At 44.8% G+C, this 16,418-nt stretch overlaps 1 protein-coding gene across 5 annotated transcripts in view; it reads right to left on the bottom strand.

Moving 5' to 3' along the window:
• The window catches only part of SMARCA2 (SWI/SNF related, matrix associated, actin dependent regulator of chromatin, subfamily a, member 2), a 182,668-nt gene that overhangs the window by 116,320 nt on the left and 49,930 nt on the right, over nt 1–16,418 (bottom strand). For all 5 annotated transcript variants that reach the window (XM_035029127.1, XM_035029128.1, XM_035029126.1 and 2 more), the window contains 6 exons: nt 11,445–11,498; nt 8,383–8,513; nt 8,099–8,156; nt 5,878–5,978; nt 4,338–4,485; nt 956–1,119 (listed from right to left, as the gene is read on the bottom strand). In XM_035029127.1, coding sequence (XP_034885018.1) covers nt 956–1,119; nt 4,338–4,485; nt 5,878–5,978; nt 8,099–8,156; nt 8,383–8,513; nt 11,445–11,498 — 656 coding nt within the window. The remainder of the gene's footprint in view (nt 1–955; nt 1,120–4,337; nt 4,486–5,877; nt 5,979–8,098; nt 8,157–8,382; nt 8,514–11,444; nt 11,499–16,418) is intronic.

Here is a 16,418-nt window from a genome sequence, read left to right as displayed (position 1 = left end):
GAGGGAGCAGGGGGAGAGATATGGAATGCCTTTTCTTTTTTTTTTAAATCCCTGAAAGCATCACCATAATATAGAAGTCAGAACATGAAAAACATAGATAAAGAACAAAATAGATCCTCGAAACGTAGATACAATACGAAGGATATCTAAATACTATGGATTCGGATAATACAGATGCAGCAGGTCTGCAAATAGTCCTCGTTCGGACAGAATTTGCAAATGCGAAACCAGAATCCTTTTGGTTGGTTTGTTTTGCAAGGTCCAAGTCTGTGTTAGCACCGAGATCGGCAAAGGTCTCAGTGAACAGAACTGTGATCTAACACCTGAAGCCAGACACACTACGCTCCTAGGAGGATGGTATTCCTCCTCTCAGGAGAGTCTGGAAAAGACCTACGAGGAACCGCCCGGGCTCTGGGAATTGAGTGGAGAACAGGAAGACCTGTCCTTGTGGAGCAGCAGAATCGGGGACGTCAGACTGCCCGTTCTGAAGGCAGTTTAATGCAAAATTCCCAGTTACGACTGTGATCTAGATTCTGCTTTAAAAGATACAGTCAAGGCAGAATTAAGAAGGCATACTTTTTGAATATATGTAACCTTTTGGAAATGGGACAAGGGGAAAAAAAATCCAAGAAATCTTTAAAAAATAGATATCAAAACCTTTCTGCCCCGTGAGCTGCTTAAGGTGTGATGACAAATAAGACCCAGCTGTGCAGTGTGCGGGCCATGTAGACGGCGGCGTGGTGCTAAGGGCTGATAAAATCACTCTGTCCCGTGTTTAAATGGCCATTCAAAAAGGCCGGGGGTGGGAAGCGAAAACCTAAGTCCAGATCAGATGCCCTTTGGTGATCCCACTACATGCGAAAATTCGGCCTTAAATGAAAAACAAGGACAAGCTACTAATAGGGCAATCTACAGCCTACAGAAAGATAAGCAGGGAATAAATGACTTTACTTACGAAAGGGGAACAATGATGAGATAGGGGCCATTGAGTCTTTTGTGCTCCATCAGATAAGTGATGAGTGCAATGGTCTGTATGGTCTTCCCTAGCCCCATTTCATCCGCTAAGATCCCGTTCAAATTGTTATTATACAGGGAAACCATCCATTCCAGGCCCTGGAGCTGAAATGAAGAGTAATTGCTTCAATTATCCAAGATCTGCACAGGTAATTAATACTAATACAACTCAAGTGAGGCTGTGACTTCTTAACTCCTCGGTGCTATACGGTGGATTTCCCACAGTAGGAAAGTGGGGGACGCACCAACACAAAAAGAATTTAAAATATGAGCCTGTAATCATCCCTGCTGCTTGGCAGGTGCTAAGTGTTAATCAGATTTAGAAATGACGGGCTGTAGCATACTGGTGGGATTTTAAGCAGCTTTGCTGCTCATCCCTACTTAGCATTTCACAGTATATGACATTCCAGAGTTATTATAAATGAAGAAAACCCAAACTAAAATCTATTCCAACCACTCCAAGAACAAAAAGCCAATGTGAGGATTAGAGACAAACAAACCAGAAGGCAGGGTTGGCACGCAGATCAGAGATCATTAGACACAGCCTTCTTGGCCATGAAGAGCCTCCCCTGGGGTGGGATCCCCTCCGCGAGAGGAAGCCGGCTGACCAGGGAGCCAGGGGCCCGCTGCTGGGCCCGTAGGAGGACACTTCCTGGTGTAGCGAGAGCTCCCGGGGCCCTACATGGAAACTCTGCCATGGGGGTGCTCCCCAAGGGCAGCGCAGGGGAAGATGACTGCCTGGAAACATGTCCAACATGTTTTTAAAGGATGAAAGCCCTGCACCCGAGACGCCGCTTTGTGGAGTTCCTGTGTTAAGTACAAGAAAGGCTGGGGTGAAAACACAAAATTGTTCCAGTTCTTTCTCCCAACCACCAATACCCAATACCACCACCACTGCACAGATGTTGGGTTTAAATGGTAGGAGCAATTCAATATATTTCTTTGTATTTTATATATATATTTACATATTATATAATACACACAGCTATTTACACATATTATATATTAGGTATTGCATATAAGTGAATACACATAAATACACAAATATATAAATATGCGTATCTGCTAAAGTCAATTTAGCTTGCTAATTAAGTCATGCTCTGGGAAATGTTAATTTTGTTTTATGTAAGAACCAAGTGAGTAATTCAATTATTTTCAGTATTTATTAAATGATTGTTCTGTGCAAAGGACCATGCGAGGAAGTATAGCGGACAGATGCCTGGCCATTATGTAAGACGCATGCCTCCCTCCAGGAGCTTGCAGTCAAAGAGGAGACAAAAGGCATTCACATATCCACATGCGCCAAGAAGTGGTTGAAAGTACGTGGCATACATATAAATACGTATAATCTTATTTCAAATTGTTCTGGCACGCATATTCAGTTGCACTGAGTAGAGATTTTCTTAGGGAAAGCACTGCAATGGTCTGCAGAAATACTTTCATAGGCCACTGGGGGTACCTTGTACCATGCAAGACTCCAAATCATCCAAAAGAATTTTGCAGAAGGACAGCAACACTAAGAGATGAGAGAAACAGGAAGAGGGGAGGTGACCAAAAATCAGTGGGGGGCAGGAGGGGCTGCAGGCCTGCAACAGGACCCCAAGACCACCAGACCTTTGGGAAAGTCAACTAAATGCCAGAAACATTTGGACAGTGGTGGTGGATTTTTATTTTTTTAAATGAAAACTGGCAAAGGGGCTGAATTTTGCATTTGTGTTAAACCCAGATAAAACAGAAGCATAAACTGGCAGCAGAGGAGACTAGAAATTCATAAAAATGGTGGGAGGTGATTCGGGTTTCCCTAGACCATGGAAGTGGAGGGTTTGGGTAGGGAACCAAATGTGTGCGGCTTTCCCCAGAAGCAGCAGGAAGACCCCCCGTTATGTCAGGGTTATGTAACTATTAATGATACACAAACCTGTCAAGCAGCAAGGTGGCAGAAAGCTTACTCGTGGACAGGGTGATCCAGGGGGCCCTGAGCCACAGTTGGAAGCGGTTTGTGAGAAATGGAAAGGATCTCATTGGTCCGATGCGGGCGGTCAGAGTCCAGGAAGGAGGAAGTTGGTAGAGGAAAAGCCCGGAAGGGGACTGACGCGGAGGCCTGCTCAGGAAGTCTACAGCAGCCCAGGAGAGGAAGAGGGGCATAAAGCTCACAGATGGAAATGGGGGAGATAGGTTTGGAAAGGTGGTGAGGACAAGTGATGAGAAAGGCATTGGATCGCAGGAGGTAATCAACGTGGGATTAAAAGTGATTCACCCCCACATCATGGCAGCCAGCACAGTGCCGGGGGTTAAGAGTTTAGGGGAGCCGAGCCCACAAAATTGGAGAACTTTAAGCATATACTTCCTAAATTACAGGATGTTAATAGGGGATATATGAACATAAAGTTGGGTGGTCAAAGAAATTTGGGAAAGAGGAAGTCATTTTATTTCACTGTAGGATACTGATACTCAGTCATCGATTGCACACTTATTTTTGCAAAGTCGTGAATGTGCTCATGCACATCAGGGATTACCAGGAGGGGTCACTGCCAAGGTGCCCATATGTCTGGTTGGCTCAGGATCATCCTGGGTTATGCTCAGTATTAATAAGAAGGGCCCCTATTCATTCTCATAAGCATCCAAATCTGCAATAGTAAATTATAAGATAGTCCTACCTCTGGATGATAGTATTTCTTATATTTATTTGACCACGAGCCTATTTTTCTTTTTAAGGGAGATCTCATGAAGCAAGTGTTCCAAGGAACACACTTTGGGAAATGCCAAAGTGGTAGGAGGTAGAAGAGAGGAGCTGACCTTATTCCAACAGGTCAGATGAAACGTCTGTTCTGTTTACAGTGTACCTTTCACCAAAGGTCACCATTTTACTGTGTCTTAGAAAAAGCATACATGTAGTAGACAGCGGCTCCCAGAAGCTGAATCCTTGGTATTAAACTAGAGCCACCACTCAAGTTTTGGAAGAAATACTTCATTGACTACAAGACGAGGCAGAGATGTTCCCTCTACTCATAGGATGTAGCTGGGTTTTCTGCTGTGAAGAGATCCACAATAAAACCGTTCCAAACGTTAAGCCCATATTTCTTAAAACACAGCCCATCCTAAATTCACGAAAGAGAAAACGGGTATGCCCTAGTAAGGGTAAAATGGAAGCGTTCTGAAGTAAGCATTACGGAGAATCATCGTATTACAAGCAACGTGACCCCAAAGGCCTCACCATCATCAAACTCCTTAAGCAATCCTTGTACACATGTGCAAGACACATGCCAACCGAAGTGAGCTGAAGGACCGGGACTGGCCAAGAAGGCACAGCTCCCACCATTTACCTGATAATGCTTCAGGGTCCCATTAATGAGGAGGGCCGACTGCTTCTCTACCCGCTCAGAGATGGCGTGGGCCACCGTGTAGTAGGACTGGGAGCCCCTGGCGCTGTACTGCATGCTGTACTCATCGTCCACGTCCTGCTTGGCTGTCCTGGGACAGAGATAGCAGAGCATCATCCACAGATGCCTGGGCGAGCGAATGGAGAGCCTAACACGGCTACTGGAAGTATGGTTTACTGGTCACTGCCGGCATGTCTTCCGGTTAAAATACAGGATCTACCGTAACCCTCACAAAAAGTGAGCAAGCTAGACAGGAGCATCATCCCCGTTTTACGCACGTGGGGAACTTCAGGCTCACAGAGGTTAGTTCGTGTGCCTGGGCCACGTAAAAGCAGTGGAGTCAGGACCTGCATGCAGGTCCGCCTGACCTCAAATGACTGATCTGAGCATGAACTGTCTCCCTGCAGATGACCTCGCGGCCAGGGAGGCCGTCGTAAGCTCTCCAGATGCAAAGATAAATCCCATCCCCAGAATGCTGGGAGGGAGTTGAGGGAGGGAGCACCATGCCCACAGAGATGAGGTAGACACAGGCCAGCTTCCGCTTCCTATGCCTTGCTAACGAGCTGGTGTTCAACTCCACAGCCAGTAAGGAGCCACTGGGGGGTTCTAAACCTTCGGTGAAGGAGGAGCGGTGGACCCAGAAAACCAAGTGTCCTAGTGTGGGGCCTGCAGCCCTCGAATCAAAGGAGAAAATACAGGCACCTGGGCGGCTCAGTCCGTTGAGCATCTGCCTTCGGCTCAGGTCATGATCCCAGGGTCCTGGGATGGAGCCCCGCATCGGGTTCCCTGCTCAGCAGGGAGCCTGCTTCTCCCTCTGACCCTCTCCCCTCTCATGCTGTTTCTCTGTCTCTCTCTTTTTCTCTCAAATAAATAAATAAATAAAATCTTTTTTTAAAAAAAAAGGAGAAAATATTACAATGCCTATTTCCACTTTTTAAAAAAAATTTCATGACTTTAAAATGTTCCATTTTACATATCATTTCCCCCAAGTTTTAATATTAGAGCCGCACAAGCAAAGAGCTGACATGGAGAATGGCCGGAGTGAAGAACAGAGCTGGCACTCGGACCCAGGGAGGAGGATGGGGTGCTGAGAGGTCCTGGGGTGCTGCAGAGACCACATGGGGAGGGGGGGGCACGGCATCTCTCACGGGCGTTCCTGGGTGGGTGCTGATGCGTTGAGGGAGGAGGGGAAGACAGCAAAGCAGCCAGCTAGCGGGGCCAGCCCCCATCAGCTCAGTCTGGGGTGAAGCGCAAAGGCGGTGAGAAGCCGAGGAGTGACCTGAGCTGGAGGTGGGGGTTCAGGAGGAAGGAAGGAGCCGAGCACCCGAACCACAGCGGTGACCTCTGATGGCAGCGTTTCGAGGGAAACATGGCCACGGAGTCGGTCGGCTTCCTTCCTCAGACAAAGTTTTCTGAAGGAAAATCTGTCAAGCACAATCCTCGTGACACACATTTTCACAAGGGGGAAAACAGCGATACGCACTCAATGATCTGCTTGGCGTCCTTTTCAGAAACCTCTTCGCTGTTTGGATCCAGAAGTATTTTCTCTTCCGTGTCCTGCCGACTGGACTCTTCTTCTTCATCCTGGGGTGTGGGTGGGTGGGGTGGGTGGGTAAAGACACAGGAAGGATTCCATCTCAACGAGGGATCTCTAGGATTGGCACTTTCTGAAGAGAGACTGAATGGTATTCAGTTTCCCAGAGTAAATACGATGAAGGGAGAAAGTAAATTTAACACCTCCCTAAACCAGGCCATACGCCATTCCATTTCTGTTTAAATCATAGAGCAAGAGAACAGAAGAAACCCTCTGCGGATCCATTAGAACTCTTGCTCCCAAGAATAAACAGGTAAAAGTCACCACAGATGGGTGTTTATCACTGTTTGGTTATCAAACAGTCCTGCACATCATACCTGCTCTCACTTAGAAGCATTCTACAGTCTTCTCTCCAAAGCCAGACTTAGAGGCTTACTACTGCCCTTCTCATAAAAATGCTCTCCAGTAATTTACCGGTGGGATTTGGATATCCTCCATGCATCCCAGGTAGTGGGACTGGAGCTTATAAACCCACTGCTTTGGGACTACTTCACATCACAAGGTCTCTCAGTCTTTAGATGAAAACTGTCAGTAACTTGGCAATGGATTCATGACCTCCTCCTCTCAACTGCATACTATGTTCTGCTGATCTGTTGGAAAGCTTTGCTATGTAGTCATTATGCCTACGACCAACCACTGGTGTTGAGAGCTAAACCCTTCCAGATTCTCCGGTGGAATTTCTTTAAAAGCAGGTTTTAAGAGAATAATGCTTTCCCATGACTCTTGAATGAAAACATGAACTGACATGATATTCAGGCTAACAATCAAACCTATGATAGCTGATCACTGAGAGGCTGGGGGGTGAGGCGAGGAATCAGTCCAGCCCCTTCGTTTTCCAGGGGAGGAATGAGGCTCTGAGCAGGGACGTGACTTGCCGTGAGTGGTAGACCCGAGACAGGGACTCGGGTTCGTAGACCCCAGGTCAGAGTTCATTCTATTCCCAGCTGCCCAGAGCTGTCTGGGGCTGTCTGTCCTGGGCTGACATCTGTGGGTTCAGCAGTCCCTCTGTCCCTCCCTGGCTCTGTGACCCAATGACAAGATTCTTCCAATGGAGCTTGTATGGACCCATTCATCGGGATGAACAAGAAACATTTTTAAAAGTGATTCTGGAAGCTTCAAAGATCTCAGAGCAAAAGTGGCCTGTAAAAAATAAATAGCATGCAACCCAAAGCAGCTACTTTTTACTGAAATGCTTAAACAAAAAAACCAAACTTTTGGTAGCAGTTAACAAGTGTTCACAGTAGAGTAATTTAGGGGGAAAAAAAGGGTCCACAAAATAGAAGAAAATCACAATCATCTTAAAATCCTGGTGAGCTGTATGACCGGTGGGGCTGCTTCGCCCGGTCTGTGGCTTCTGTGCCAGGGTGCGCTTTGAACCAAGAGTCCTCCACACTGGTAAACAGAATTAATGACTACCTACTAACAATGCTCTCAGAAAAGAGATAAAATCTTCTTTTAATCCTTCTATTTGTAATTATAATGCATTTCGTAGTTGATCTAAAAAAAAAAAAACCTTTATTACTATTTCTTAAGTTCTGTTAAAAGTATCCAAGATTACCATTTTAGGTTCTAGAGAAATTTATTGACCGTCCCTTCCAAGAGGCTGAGAAATGTGCTTCTCTTTGGGTAACGGGAATATCCAAGGAATTTAAACAAGAATCACATTTAAAGAGAAACCAAGAGGATCAATAACCTCATCAAACCAAGTCTGCATTGCCCTTTCATCGAAGCTTCCAAACTTACAATTTCGAATAGACTCTAAGGCCTCAAGGACTCCGGAAACTTTTGCGTGGCTCAGCCTCAGCGTGAACCAGGTAAGGCAGGGCACTGCCTTCCCAAAGTAACCCATCTCCAGTTCTCCCCAGAAGACCTTTCCACCATCTCCAATACAACGCCTGCTTCTCTTTGCTTGGTTTCACATAGAGTCAGAATTCTCCAAGTCCCGCCACTGGCCAGGAGCCCCGGCGAGGTCCCTGCACTGCTGGACACCATCATCATCGCTCTGGTGCATCCTCGGCTCCAGATGTCACCCCAAGGCCAGCATTGGAGGGCGCAGTGATAGACACAGGTGCTTCCCACATACACCCCCCACACAGAGATGCCGACATACCTCCTCCTCGTAATCAGAATCGCTCTCTTCACTGTCAGATCGGGGGGCAACTTCGTAACTGCAGGAAAAGGAGTGGGAAGGAGAGGGGGCTTATTTTTTTTAAATTACAGGACAACATATACAAGCATGACCTACTTAGCACATTCTATGCACAAATGACAAATGCAGGTAATGACTTCTACCATTTTGGCACAGGTCATGTTGTTAGAGCTCCGGGATTTTACGGGGACCACAGAAATCTAGGAAGCCACCGGACAACCAGAATTTCTGCTTTAATGCCATACCCGGGATTCATTTCCAACCAGGCGTCCAGCTGACTTGCTTTGGGTGCTTCTGGTCCAAAGAGGACCTTGCCAGTTTCTGTGTGAGTCACTTTGACGGGCAGGTCACTCATCTGACTGCTTTCATCTATGGGCTAGAAAGGAGAAACAAATACACATCACCGCTGGGTGTTAAGACCACCTCCCAATTCTGTGCTGGACGCTTCTCAGGCTTTTGGCTGCCCAGCATCTGAAACCTTTTTCTGTGATTGGAAAGTTCGCCACCTAGGAGTCCTGGCAGGAAGTGGGAGGTCACCTCCTACTAAAGAAACCCAAAGCACCAGCCTCCCTTGCAGTGAGGTGCCGGCACAAGACCTCAGCTCCATCAACTGCATGTACTCACCAAGGCTTGGAATTAAGAGCCCAAGGCTAGGGGAAGCTGGGAGCAACAGGCATGCTGGAGGGAGAACAGAGCACAGGGATGGGCCGTGCCGAGCCCCTGATGATGCTCCGTCAGCCACGGCCTCGCTGACCAGCTGTCCAGTGGACCACGGCCTGTAGCCTCAAGGCAGGCTCTCCAGGCTTCCTGGGGATCCGACGAATTACCCGATATCCTACGAATATATTCCCTTCCTACTTAAATGTGGCAGACTTGTCATTTTGTCCTTTGCAACGAAGAACCCTCAACCCCCAAATAATACCCCCCCACAACAACTATTGCAAAGTCGTGCTTTCTGAGAGAATGTGAAAAGAAAGAGGTATTGTGATTTCTGTCACCTCGCGAGGGGCCTGTTTGAGCTTCTGCAGAACCAAATGTCCTGCTCTCTAGCTCGGCCACTGGTACCTGGGAGTGAGATAAAGCCAGAAGCTCTGCTCATCTGAAACCGGGTGAATGGACCAAGACTGAGCTGAAGTTCATTATTAGACTCTTCATGAAGAATGGCTTGCTCAGAAAATTAAAAATGAAATCGCAGAGACCGTGTGTAACCTGCTTCAGAGAACAAATTGTTTTAAAGGGCCTAAAAAAAAATGGAGTAATCCTATGCAAACGAATGCTACTGATTATGGGGTGACTGCACCTGCAGGACAGACCCCCCACCCCCCGCCCCAGGCAAGACGCTGGCTGGAAATGCTTGATTTGTGAGCAGGCCAAGTTATCCATCTCCTTAAAAGTAGTAGAATTCAATGTTTACACAATTCATTAATTCCAAAGAATTTTTTCTCCATTGTTCTTAATTGGAGTTAAATAAAAATGACAGGAAACACAGGATACTGTAGCTTATCTTCCATTTCTTATAGGAAATGGCCAAAAAAAAAAAGAAATTTCTTTCTTCCCCTTCCATAAAACAAAGACAGTAAAAAAAAAAAAAAAAAAAACAAAAAAAAACACCAATATATTAGCAATTATCTACCAAAAAAACCTTTAAATAAAGAAAAGGCCTACTCCAGGCTGTCCCTTCTTTTTTCTTTGATATGTGCTAAAGCAACAGGTGTGGACACCATTACTTTGCATGCATGACATTTCTTTCCGGCTCGGGCGAAAGGTCATCTACACACCCACATGGTAAAGAAGGAAACCTACCAGTCGCTCTCACTTCCCTTGGAAAAGCCATATTCCATTATCTTGAACTATTACAACACAGCCTGTTTTATTGCTTATGTCATGCCTCGGAGAAAATCGGGAATTGCTGTAGCTAGAATGAGAACTTTGGGGCGCCTGGGTGGCTCAGTTGGTTAAGCGACTGCCTTCGGCTCAGGTCATGATCCTGGAGTCCCGGGATCGAGTCCCGCGTCGGGCTCCCTGCTCAGCAGGGAGTCTGATTCTCCCTCTCCTGCTCCCCCCTCTTGTGCTCTCTCTCTCTCAAATAAATAATAATAAACAAAAAACAAAAAACAAAAAGCAAAAAACAAAAAGAATGAGAACTTTGGCAAAGACCCTGAATGAGCCCGGCAGAGTATAAGAACGTTATTTCAAAACAAACTGAGCAAGATGTCCACTTCGCCAACTTCAGCAAACAGAATGCACACGTGTTAAGATTAAAAAAAAAAAAAAAGGTGTATGTCACCAGCCCCAGATCAGCGGCTAATTTTCCCAAGAGATAATAAGAGGTAAGAGCACTGTCACAGTAACACGTTAAATCTCTCCCAGCGTGCTTGTTAATTACAGACCCATGTGAGGCATGCTTAGGTAAGGCTGGGGGCTTTTACAAATTAGAGTCGTTTCTAGGTGCTCCAATATATACTATTCTTCCCCCAGAACGGCCCTCTGAGAGTGCCTGACACATTAGACACTCATCCCGATCCTTTCTTTCTTTGTGAGGGACTACAGTGGTGAAGCAACATGTATTGTTCAAGAAGTTTGTGCACGGAATAGTGATTTCAACCTTTTGTGTCTGGATCCAGGCTGTTCACACTCACAGATTCTAGAAGGGTCCCCCAAGCAGGTTTATCAGAATCTGAGAGAGGAGAAGGCAGTGTGAAACAAACTCCTTCCCATCCCGCTCGGGGGCTATGCGTCCTCATGTGAATCCTTGGCAGAGAACTTTTAAGTTTTTGGAGAAAAAAAAAATCCATTAAGTAGGTAATTGTATTCTCATGATTCGGGAGAATTTCAAAATCCTTGGAAATCACATTTAGGAACGTACTGATGAATCTACACAGAGAAGCTCACCGAGTGTGTAAATTGTTTGTATTGACGGAGTTTTGTAATTTCAAATTAGTAATACACTAAGGAAACTGGGTCGTATCTTATGCTTCTGTATCATTTACGGGGAAAATGCAATTATAGAATCACTTGAGATTTTTACACATTCTATGTATTCATAAACATATATGTGCACAGCAGACTCCGGAATGGTACACAAACTTAGTATCAGTTGATTGGCAGTCTGAGACGGAAGGAGATTACTTTCCAGTATATCCCTTTTCTACTCGGCTAATTTTCTACTATGCTAATGTATTACTATTTTTACTAAGAAATGAATAGCTGAGTAAAAATAAAGTTGGTATTCACAGAAAATGGTGCTGTAGGGCATGGCAGGGACTCACTGAGCAGAACAGGCAGGAATGGGCATAAAACTCCTCACCTCTCCATCTGGTCCCAGGGCAGACTCTCCTCCCTCGGCAATCTCTTCAGCCTTCTGCAAAGCAAGGTCAGATGTTCATACGTCAGTCAAGAAGACGGCTATAGGAAGGACGTTGTGGCAACTCAGGCATCATTACTCACCACTGTCATCTGACAGAGCTTAAGTACTGAGGCCTTTTATTTCTATTTCTCTGCACCGTCTGAGAAAAAGTGTGGGGTTTTTTTTGTCGTTGTTTTGTTTTTTTTGTTGTTGTATTTTTTTTTTAACTGGCAACTTGGAGGAAGTTCCTGAAAGCCAGGTGTGATTCAAGGCTGGCCCACGCCAAAGATTTGTAGATGATGTCTTCCAGGACCTAAAGAGCTAAGACACGAGAGCAGCAAGGCTGAGGCCAGCGCATGTGAGATGTCCTTCTCGTGTTTGGCACCAGGAAGACAAACCCTGACATAACCAGCTCAACTTTCTTATTCCCCTTAGCAAGGTTTCTAAAAATGTCCAACACCAGTAAACTTGGAACTGCTCTTGAGTCATAAAACTACAGAATCATACAACATTCTGTGAATTCTCTGGATGTTTTCCACTCTACCTTTTCATACTATATAGTATTTCTGCAGTGGGTAATATGAGGAAATTTGATGCAGATACTGCGATCTCGGGAAAAACTCTGTCATCGGCCATTTCTTAAAGATTTCAATATCTTAGTCCATTAACCTCTATGTCCCTCAAAGACAGCCTAAATGAAAAGCTAAGATTATGTCACGTTTTGTACATACCCAAGAGAGTCTCATCTGCACTAAACACAAAAGAGCCTCAAATTTCTTACATTTATGACAATCTTTCCGACAAGTGAAATCTTTACCATCACCTTTACAGAATCCTTATTTTAAAGTTACTGCTGGAAAGCCACACTACTTCTGCGTGAAGGAAAAACAAAACAAAACACAACTTTAGTCATTTCCTTTATCAAGCCATTTAAGAAAGTGAGCTTTCCTCCCGTGGGCTCTTTAGTTAATTAAAAATATATATAATGATACAGAATCGATATTAACTCTACTTTGTTTACTTAAGGCATTGATTATATAATACATTTTTGCTTTCCATGAAAATGACCCAATTGTCTCCTGACAAAACAGCTTTTACAGAAACTGTTCAAAATCCAACCTTTTGTCTATGCTGAAGAAAAGCAGTTCCCATAAATGTTTGAAATTTTTGAAGTTGTTTTAAAAATTTTCTTACAAGAAATACATGTATGTATGTATGTATGTATGCAAAAGCACGAGGCATGAAAAAAATGTAGCATTTCTACCAAAGAGTAGGAAATAAAACGCTCCCTTTGGTTAGGATTTCCTAAGAATTTAATTTTCTATCTATGCCACCCGAAAGTGAAACGTTTACAAGCTCAAAAGGAATGATCAGCACTGAAAAGAGCTAGGCCCTGTGTCTAGGCTACGAATACAGAGAACGATGGCAGAAAAGCTGGGAAAAAAACCCACCCATTTGACCTGCCCCTAACAGTTCCATTTTTGGAATTCTCAGGCACTGTACTCAGGTGACTATTTCAATTAATGGGAGAAAGTCAATTAATCCCACCATTCTTTCCATACAAATCAGAAATAAGCTACAAAATTTGGCCAACAAAGAAAATCAAATGAGACAATGGATAAGCCAATTTCCAATATCTAGCTAGTGGAACTGGATCGCCGTCTCAATGAATAGTACATTAAAGAGCTTGCAGGACCATAAATAATAGATTCAAAACCATTCTAAAGGGTAGTCTTCTATGAATATGCTATTGACTCGCTAGAGTGGTATCTAAAAACTGCCCCACCATCAGGCCCTTCCTTTACTTAAAATCCTCTAAACTCATTTTAAACATTCCACTTGGCATCAAACTCGAGAGGCAATGTAACATGAGACTTAAGAAACTTGGTGCTGGGACTAGACCACCAGTGTTTGAATCCCAGCTCTGCCGCTCAGTACGAGAGATCTTAGCTGTGAGATTTTGAGCAAATCTCCGTGTCTTGGTTCCCTCTTCCGTAAAAAAAGGGACAGTAACAGTCCCTCCCTTGAAGGGCAGAGGCAGAACAGGACCACTATTTCAGGACGCACCATCCAAGGCTCCATGGAATATATATGGCCAGCGTCCATCTCCACAATGTAAAAGATTGAGTGATCGAGGACAACTCTGAGAGACTGGCTATAGCACTGCCCGACATCAGGGACTTCTGTCCCTGTTTCTGTCATTCGTGTGTTCTCACACCTACCAGGAGTCCTAGCACATGAAAGGTACTAGGTAAATATTGGGTGAATGAAGGGAGGAAGGAAAGCATCCGGAACAATGCTTTCCACTTAGCACACACTCAGTGAGTCATCATTATTGTAATTAGAGGCCAGTCTATTTGCAAGCCATAAAACAGTTAAGAACACACTCACAATTCCTCACCCAACGGGCGCTCCATGAGAGGTCTCTTGCGCCCCCGAACTTACAACCGATCCTGCTGTTGTTACATGAGGTGGAAGCCAGGTGGCAGCCTTCTCTATGACAAGAGACAACACGTTCTCCCGTCATGCCTTGGATTCTTCCAGTTTGGTGACAATCTCTGGTTCTCACATCATACAGGTGGGGTGCTTTAACCTCGCTGCCCAACCCTCTCCCCAGAAAACAAAACAAAACAAAACAAAACAAAAAAAACCGCTTCCCTTTTCTTTGTTCAAGATTAACTCCAAACAAATTGCGATTGGTGCTACCATGTCTCCCCACCAACTGGGGAACCTTCACATACAGTTATCTCCATCATGCGATCACAAACACATCCTACGTGACCAGCGGATGCCTGAGCTTAATTTTTTTCCCATTGATTGTAAACAAAACAAAACGATCCGCTGCCGTTCTCACCCATTAATCAGGACTAAAGGAACTCTGTCCTGGCTTCTTCCTACCTACAAAGAGTTGGGAACTGATTATGCTGCTGGAGGGAGGGGGGAGGGTAATTCTCCTAGTGATGGAGGGGATATGGAACACATCACTCATAACTAAAAACAAGGTGGCTTCCCAACTTGCAAGGCCAATGGCAGTTTAGAAATTCCATTTGGGAAGGTTCACCAAGCCGTGTGCACTGTTACCTGTCTTCCCGGCAGAAGCTACAGAAAATAATCAACAGGGGTGAGGAGGTAAAGGAACCCCAAGACGGGAAAATCCCATGAAGCCGAACCCAGGAACGTGAACTCCAGCGGGGCGCTTCACTCAGATTGCCGTAACAGGGGCCACAAACAGCCCCAATCTATGAAGAAACAGTTTTGTACCAAATATTTTACAATTTTACAATTTATATTATAGAGTGCGTACATTTTATCCCCCAGCAGGTGTTCTTATACTCTGCTGAAACAACATTCAAAAGTGCCGGCATCTTAAAGGCTCATTCTGTTTCAGTGGAAACCTAAGCTTCCAGAAACCACCTGGGTTATTTTTACTGTCATTTAAGTGGACCTCTGAGCATTGTGATAGGTGATCAGGCAATAAAAAAGACCCAAGAATATCAAATTAACAGGCAATTACACATTACTTTGGTCACACCCTGCAGAGAAAGCCAATTCCAACATTTTTGACTCAAGTAACCGGTCAATCCAGTTAAGCAGGACTTGAATCCAAACTTCCGTTTTCACCCATTTTGATACTGGACTAATCAAATGAATCTAATGAATCTGATCACTATGGCACTGTATTCACCTACTGTTACCACAGTCCCTATACTCAAATTGCCCAGAATTACCTTAGAGCCTTTCTTTCTGGGGGCACCTGGGTGGCTCAGTCAGTTAAGTGTCTGACTCTTGGTTTTGGCTCAGGTCATGATCTCACAGTCCGGAGATCGAGCCCGATGTCGGGCTCTGTGCTCAGCATGGGGTCGGCTTGGAATTCTCTCTCCCTCTCTCTCTCTGTCCCTCCCCCTGCTCATGTTCTCTCTCTCTCTCAAAAAAATAAAGAAATAAATCTTTGAAGAAAAAAAAAAGAACCTTTCTTTCACCTGTGAAATTCTCCTTGCAGGGGAAAATCTTCATCTTGGGGGAAAAAAGGAGAGAGAAAAGAATTGAGAAGAACTGGAGAGTAACTTGAATTGAAAAGAAATGTCTCAATTACGTTACTACTTTGTATCTCATGCTCTTTTCACCAAAAATTATACCAAGAGGTTTTTCTGATTTGTTGATATCTAAAAAGGATAAAAACACACTTCCTATTGCTATATTGACCAGCGTAGAATGCTGTGCCAGAAAGATTTCCCCCTCCAAAACATCGCAGTCCTGAGATATGCTTCTAACAGTGTTTGCTGAGAAAGAGAATAAAAGAACTTTCAGAAGGAAAAGCAAACACCACGATGAAAAAAATACTTGGCATAGCAGTCCCCCATGGATTCTCCGCTGGTTCCTGTTAGTGTCATGAGTTTCCAAGAAATGTCACACACTCACAACAAGGGTGTAGTTCTGTTGGTATATGCTGTATTCAAAGATCTGGAAGAGGGAATTAAATATTTATTTTCGGCCTGAAGTCAACAGCTCAGGAGGCGGAACCCATGAAGGGACTAGACTTCTTGAACTAGGCTGGACATGGGAGGTGGCGGGGGGGGGGGGGGGGGGGGGGGGGTAGTGGCTGGCCTGGACGCATAACCAGAGCTTAAAGAAAGATACCCTAGAGTTCTGCAAGGACCACCTGATTACCACCAGGAACTGCTGCAAATAAGACGCCCCACAATTAGAAAATTCTCTTTGCAGGAGCTAGCAAGGGAGGGGTAAGCAGAGTCCACCAAAAAGTATAAATCCTCATTTCCAACTGCGTGCCTCAATGGTCAAAGAACCTGCCACTGTCCAAAAAGACATCCTACCCAGTACCTAACTGATCCTAACTGGGGGGAAAAAAAGTGGTAGCCAAACATTTATTCTCCCAACATCATAGAGAATACACAACATGGGGAAAAAAGAAGATTT

Source organism: Mirounga leonina, unplaced genomic scaffold (genome assembly GCF_011800145.1).
Source record: "Mirounga leonina isolate KUSES-001 unplaced genomic scaffold, KU_Mleo_1.0 Mir_224, whole genome shotgun sequence".
In the NCBI taxonomy this organism is placed as follows: domain Eukaryota; kingdom Metazoa; phylum Chordata; class Mammalia; order Carnivora; family Phocidae; genus Mirounga; species Mirounga leonina.
The sequence above is the reverse complement of the archived record's forward strand: the minus strand, read 5'-3'. Positions and strand labels throughout refer to the sequence as shown.